Source organism: Apteryx mantelli, chromosome 3 (genome assembly GCF_036417845.1).
Source record: "Apteryx mantelli isolate bAptMan1 chromosome 3, bAptMan1.hap1, whole genome shotgun sequence".
Taxonomy (NCBI): domain Eukaryota; kingdom Metazoa; phylum Chordata; class Aves; order Apterygiformes; family Apterygidae; genus Apteryx; species Apteryx mantelli.
Window position 1 is genome coordinate 60,270,788 of NC_089980.1, and position 6,961 is coordinate 60,277,748.

The window sequence follows — 6,961 nt, forward strand, 5'->3', positions numbered from 1 at the left end:
CAACTGCAAGGTAAAAGATGAAATAATACAGTGATGATAAAAGCCTGACTGCATACCAATGTTTATATGCAGCATAAAGCTACATCTCTAAAAGTCCAGTACAGCAGACAATATTATTAGAAGAAATACCAGTAAATTTATGAATAATGCTTTACCTCTTTGACTCTTTTGCATCATCAGGGATAATCTCAGCCAATGGGAGAAAGTGACAAGAGGAGAGGAGGCCTCTATATGGATTCCCTCGCAGTCCCTTGCTCCCGGGACCTCTGATTCACTTCCTGTGAAGATTGATGACTGAACAGCAGTAACAGATTGCTTTAACCCTAAAAGCATCCCTTCTTTGTTTTGGGGGTTGTTTATTTTTGTTCCGTTTTGTTTTTATTTGAAGAAGGAAAAAGAAGAGCTACAAATGCTAACTAGGAAGCAGATCTGCCTAGGAAGGTAACACCCATGGGGTTACCTCAGCTAATGACTCTGGCAGCCAATCTCCTGACCTACACCAGTGACACAGCATGAACAGAGGGAAAACGACAACCCGGATGGTTTGGAATCAGCTAGCAAAAGAGAACTTCCAACTTGTGAATATAAAAGACTGGCCTTCTCTCATGGGCTACAATGCTGAGGCCTTAATTTAAAACTGATGGGGGAAAAAATCTTAGGGGGTACTTCTAAATTGTATCTTTCTAGTAAGGGTTTCAATGGTACTTTTATTATACTGTACTGTGGCTAACTTTAACACCAGTGTCACTTGGGAGTTCTTGGCTATAAATAGAACAATATACCCATTGCTATTGTGAATGTTTGTGTGATCTACTTGTAATCAGTTTGAACTCTCGCAGAATCCTGGAAACTGTAATTCTTGTTTAGGTTACAGTGAATTCTCTTGCTGTAAACTAAAGGAAAACCAACATTCAGGTTAAAGGTTTAAAGTTCTTCATTAAGCTTCATGATGCAAATTGTCACTTGCAAGGTAAATGCTGAAAGAACTAGTGATGGGGCTTTGATCTTCAGAATGAATTAGAAACCCAGACAGCTCCTCCCTTTAAACACTGGAAGTGCTGGATATTTATCTCCGATAAGGAGAGATGGAGGCATAGTTTCAGGTTGGAGTTTTTGTATCTGTAGTGACAGAAATATCAGTCTAAAATTTGAATGTGACAGCAAAGATTTCCTTGCCTAGCTTACAGATAAGTAAAGTCATCGTGTTTATTTCTACCTGCTGAGTTGTATTTTAAAAGGTATTAAGAGACATACCTAAAGTATGTTATCTGCTGGGAACAGGGGCCGTGTCAGAAAAGTCAGGTCTAATAAGGAGGACTGTGGAACCATCACAACAAATCAAAAATGTTTTTGTACTGACTAGCTTTTGTGTTGCACAGTAACACTGCATGCCTTCTACTGCTCTTCTCCCCCATCCCCAAACAAGTGAAATTAAAGAACTTCTCCCTTTTTCCTTTTGTTTTTTTTTCCCTAGTTGAGAAAAATGTTCAGGCTTAGAACTGCCTTTTTCAATGAAAGAATAGCTGACTAAAAAAAGAAAGTACTCTGAAATACTGTCTTTACAGTTCTGTGCTGGCTTAGGCATCAGTCTTACAAACTTATGCACAGAATTTAAGACCTTACATTTAATGCCACTCTTTTGACTTTAGTGCAGTTGTACAGAGTATGTTTCAACAACACTTAATTTGCCTTCATCTTTCTCTTAAAAATAATGAAAAAAATTCATATTGCTCTGCACAGTAGTTGAAAACACAGTCTTTGCATAACTTTTCACATACAGCCTGTACTGCATCATATGCTTTTTCACAGATAATAGTCTTGTAGTGGTTCCGTGGTAACATGGCCATTTGTGTACTGCAAGTAATAATAGTAGTGACTTAAAGACAGAATGCAGGTTCTCTTTTTCCATGTCATGTCTGTTGAGGTGTATTGCTCTAATAAGCATGCCATCTTACAGTTTCATTTAAATGACTTGGACTCTTGAGTTTTGCCTTTTGTTATGGTCGAGCACATACAATATCTGTTTGTACATATGTACAGTATGTGATATATAATCACATAATGGATAAATGCACCTAAGCCTTTGCAGTACATAGATATCCCAGAGGTTGAGAGTTCAATATTAAGTTACCTTATTTGTGTCATACAGGTTACCCAACAGCAGCCCCACAATTCTTTTCAGTTTGCTTTGCCACTTCTAAGTGCAGAAATTCATTGTTAGCCATAATAAGCTATTTTGGGATGAAAAAAATTATAAGGAAACAATTTTACCATAGTAAATGGAACAGTATCACATATTGTGTCCTCTGCTTTACTCCTGAGCAGTTCCGATTTAGTTAAATCATTCATGTGAAACCTTTCAACTGCTAAGTACTTAAGACACAATCCATGGTGTCCTCATGTACTTGGAAAGCATCCAAATATATGGTGACTACAAAAATACTCTCTGGAATTCAGATACCCCAAAAAATCAACTGAAAATTCTTCCTTCCTGACTTAAGTATATTTGCTGTTATTCTCCATCCTCCTGGAATGCTGATCTTACCAGGGTTGCAAAAATATTCCTTGTTACACTGTGTCTGTGTTATGGAAAGTTTTTAATTATTCTTTTAGTCACTGACAGTTTTGATGTCTGTAAGTACTGATACAGAACAGATTTCTCTAATGCTTATCAAATTGTCAGTAAGTTGTTCTGTTAATATCTGAAGACAATCAGGTATTGTTCCTAATACAGAACTATCCCAACCACTTAAAATATGTAGTTGTTACAGTATGGTGTCCATTAGAAGTAAAAACTTCGGTTGCAGTGGTTGAGTTTGGTTTGTTTTTCTGGTGTATAAAAGGAGGAAAGTTATGACAAAAAGTTACTACAAAACAAAAATAGTCATAAAAGGCTATATTTTCTAAGTGAATTAATCTGTTTTATCACTTACAGAGTGCATATTCAGACATGTAAATTTTTTGGTAGAAACAAACTTAAATGAGCACTTCCACAGTCAAAACTACCAAACATTAAAACTTTGAAGCTGCATTTGAATTTCATGTCTCAAGACATGTTGAGATTTAATTGTCCAAAATTCTGGACTTGTACTCACAAGTAGAGCAGAAAGACATCTGGCTTACCAAGTTACACTGCCAAATGCGATTCCTCCTTATATTTTTATCCTGCTAAAATTGATGTTGCATGGAATGGATAAGAATGCATAAAAAAACCTAACAGACCTTTTTTTCCTAGAAGAGCTAGAGTTTATACTCCCAGAATAACAACATTTTTATTGAAATTCCGATTGCTTTTCCTTTCTAAGCCCAGTAAAGAAAAAAGCCATCTGAAGCCATATCTGAGAGTTTCTAATGTATTGTGAAACAATACCTGAAAGAGAGGCATTAAGTGAGAAAAATAGGTGACCTAGCATCTGAGATGTTGTATATTTTATAGCAGCACTGACAGAAACTCCATTGGTATAAATAAGCTATGAATTCTTTAAGGTATTACAGCTTTCTGCTCTAATGATTCCATTCATGACAGTAATACTTTTATAATTAATATAATTAATTATTTCATTAGGGAAATGCAATAGGTTTTTTTTAGTGGGAGTATATGCTAAAATATATTTACATTGGAGGGGACATGCAGTGTGAAATTTATCTTTTTATGTAGCACAGACTTCTTTCATGTGTTTAAACTTAGAACAATGTGATCAGTTTGCTGTGACTACATTTAGACCACTTAGCGTTAAAATTATAGGGGTAGCATATAGCACTATTCATGTTAAAGAAAAAATGCAGATGTTGTTAGATGCTCAAAACAATTTTGACCCACTTGAAATAATGCATTTGCCTCAAACACTGTGATATATTAACAGTTCTGTGAAGCGGTACAACTCTTGTTCATCTAAACACAGGAAGTGACTTTCTGCACACTAGTACATTGAAGTTCATGTTCCAAGTTTAGGTTGTATATCCCAATCTAGCGAAGGCACATCACAACTATTCTGCTTTCTGACCAAAAACTGTGCTCGATTGTAATACGGGTGTATACTCTATCAAAAAACCTAAAATAATGGACTGCTTTCTAGAGTAGATCAAACTGATTTGTAGAGTAGATTCATATATATTCAAAATTCAGGTTGGGCTGTTATGTGAAGAAGAAAGAACTTTAAGGTAACAACATTCAATTTTACTACATTTAGTGAGCTGAAAATTTGTTTTATATATATATATATTTACATATATATATATATATGATACATATAAACTATCTTTGTAAAAAAAAATATGCAAGTGCAATAATTTAAAGAGGTCTTAACTTTGCATTTATAAATTATAAATACTGTACATGGTGTGTAATTTTTTTCATGTATTCATTTGCAGTCTTTGTATTTAAAAAACAAACCTAAACCTTTACTATTACGTTTGTACAATAGAACAGTAAGCATTTATTATGAAATAGTTAAGTTGTAAATAAATTCACAAACCAAACAGCCAGTACATATGCATATATGGGTGTCCTATTGTGAAACCTGTTTTTGCTTTTACTGCTGGCTTTAGCACAGCAAGACTACTTCTGTGGATATGTAATTATACATATAAATATATGTATGATACATAAAATATATTTAGAAATGTTCATAATTTTAATGGATATATATACATATACTTTGGTGTGAATATTACTGAATACAGAGTTTTTTAATATTATTTTTCATGTTTATTTTTGCTGTTATTGGGCATGGAAGTGAGGGATGGGAAGTTAGTGTGTATGTGTGTGTGTGTGCGTATGTGTTTGTATACCACAAGTAAACCACAGGAGAATGGAATCAAAATGTAATGGAGTCCTTTAAAAAGGTGGTGCCTGTTTTTCTCTGTAATTGCAGTTTACCACTTATGGTGCATTTTCCCAACATAAATTCTTTTTTCTGTCTGTGTGTCTTTCTGTCCGTCTGACTTTGTCTTTCTGTCTGTCTTCTTCTTTTAATAATATATTTTATCACCTATAGCAAGTTCACTTGTCATGAATTCCGAAAGGCTCCACTTTCCCATTTGCCCTCCTGCTGCCAGAGACCTTACCTTGTTGGTGACAAATACTTTCACACAGATCTCTGCTTTGCCACTGCCAAACTGGCATGTAGCTAATGCAGAATCAGTTTACTACCTTTTGGGAATTACCGAGCAACATACTCAGATGCTGAACTGTACAAAAATAATCTTGCACTTGATTTTTTTTTAAGGTTTGCCACTCCAAATGGCGATGGATATAGGACCATGACTTTTACCAATACCCTGAAAATGCAAGCTAGGTTAGAGAATTGTAAAACAAACTTCTAAACAACAAATTAGCAGATATTTGTAAAACAGGTGAAAAAAAATGAAAGAAAAACCCGTGTGTTTGTTTATCTAGCACATAGGTTTGCTCCAAAGATCCCCTGCACCCTGCATGCTCAGTAAACAGATTATTTGCCCTTTATAGCCCTCAAGGTCTTCAGCGGCCCTGTGTCTTTACCGCTCTGCATGACCTGCCATTCTCAGGTGGTGAGCCAGGGCTGAACCCTGGCTAGGACTGGCCATAGCCCCCGGCATTCTTGGCCTCCTCCTCATTCAAGGACCTTGGAGCATCACTAACGCAGCTTGGCCAGAAAGATGCTTCCAGGGCAACCTTTGAGCAAGATTAGTTAACTACTGCCTGTGATAGTCAAAAAAAGGTTTTACAAAGCATTCCTGGTATTGTGCTATTGTGGCTCACGCTTCCATGAAGTTTCAGTTGCTGCAATGCATCCATTGCATACTGCTAAGGCAAACTTTTGGGATGCCACAGCAACTGCATTGAGATTTAATGCATTTGTTGGACAGGAATTATTCATTTTAGTTGAAACCTCCCAAATGCTTTTGAGGGAGGAGAATACAAGAGGAATGTTTCTATGAATGCTATTAATTTGGTCCTTTTCACCTGTTTATGTATTGTTGGTAAGGAACTGTAGTCCAAAGTTGTTTATTAATTAATGAGTAAATAATTAATTACTCTTTGATCAGGCTTCTCAAATTGATGGCAGTAACCTACATGTCTTCACATATTTTTCTGCTTGTCATGCAGCCATAGCTCTTGTAGCAGAGCATAATGTTTTGCCATTGATGGTCACTGTTCAGTTAGTATGCTTTTCCTTAATATTTTTATCCCTTTGTTACTGAAAAATATCACTAGGGACTTATAGAAACAGCTCCAGAATGTATTCCCTTGTAGATATTTGAAAATACAAATGTCAAAGTGCTTTAACTGAAGCTCACTGAAGTTTAGGGAGGGAGTATTTCTGTTGCTTTCAATGAACTTTGGATCAGGCTCCATTGTAGGTATCCAAGTGCTTTGTAAGACTCTGTGCTCATTTGGGTTGATTGTAATCACCCAGTGACTGCAATGGATTTCATCTGCTCAACCAGTGTTGGAAATTACTTTGCTGTACTTACTTTACTGAAGACAATTATCAGAGCCAATTTCCTTTTCCGATTTCCTCTTCCACAATTTAGTCCCTCTTCCTCAGATTAGAAATAAAAGTTCTTTCAATATGTTTCAGTTTATACAGTTCTCAGAAAAGCTACCTGTATCTTGAATGTTGCTTGCATTCAAGGATGAAGATCTTTGCCTGTAGGTCAAGGAGTTACAGATCCATGTTTCAGAAGGTACTTGGCATATGTGCAAGATCTGTTGGGTAAAAGTCTTCTAAGAGAAAGGGAAAACTTGAGACTCAGGAACATGAATCTAATCAAATGATGTCTTTGAAAAGAATGAATTATACCAGGTAAAATTTTCCTTTCATGTTTTTTGGTTTGTAATATTGCTAGAAGGGCTAAATGATTTTCACTGTGTGGTTTGTTAACATTCAGCTGGCCTTAATTATTTTTTCCTTTCTTACAGCAATGTAAACCCTGTGAATGTAGGTGAGAATGACGTTTGTAGAGCTGCTTCTGTTTT

The 6,961-nt window shown here is 35.8% G+C and overlaps 1 protein-coding gene across 1 annotated transcript in view; it reads left to right on the forward strand.

The window, feature by feature from the left end:
• Window positions 1-4,921, forward strand: part of PDE10A (phosphodiesterase 10A) — a 205,384-nt gene extending 200,463 nt beyond the window's left edge. The window contains exon 22 of the mRNA XM_013945461.2: window positions 181-4,921. Within this exon, the coding sequence (XP_013800915.2) occupies window positions 181-298 (118 nt within the window). The 3' untranslated portion in view covers window positions 299-4,921. The remainder of the gene's footprint in view (window positions 1-180) is intronic.
• Window positions 4,922-6,961: the final 2,040 nt, after the last annotated feature.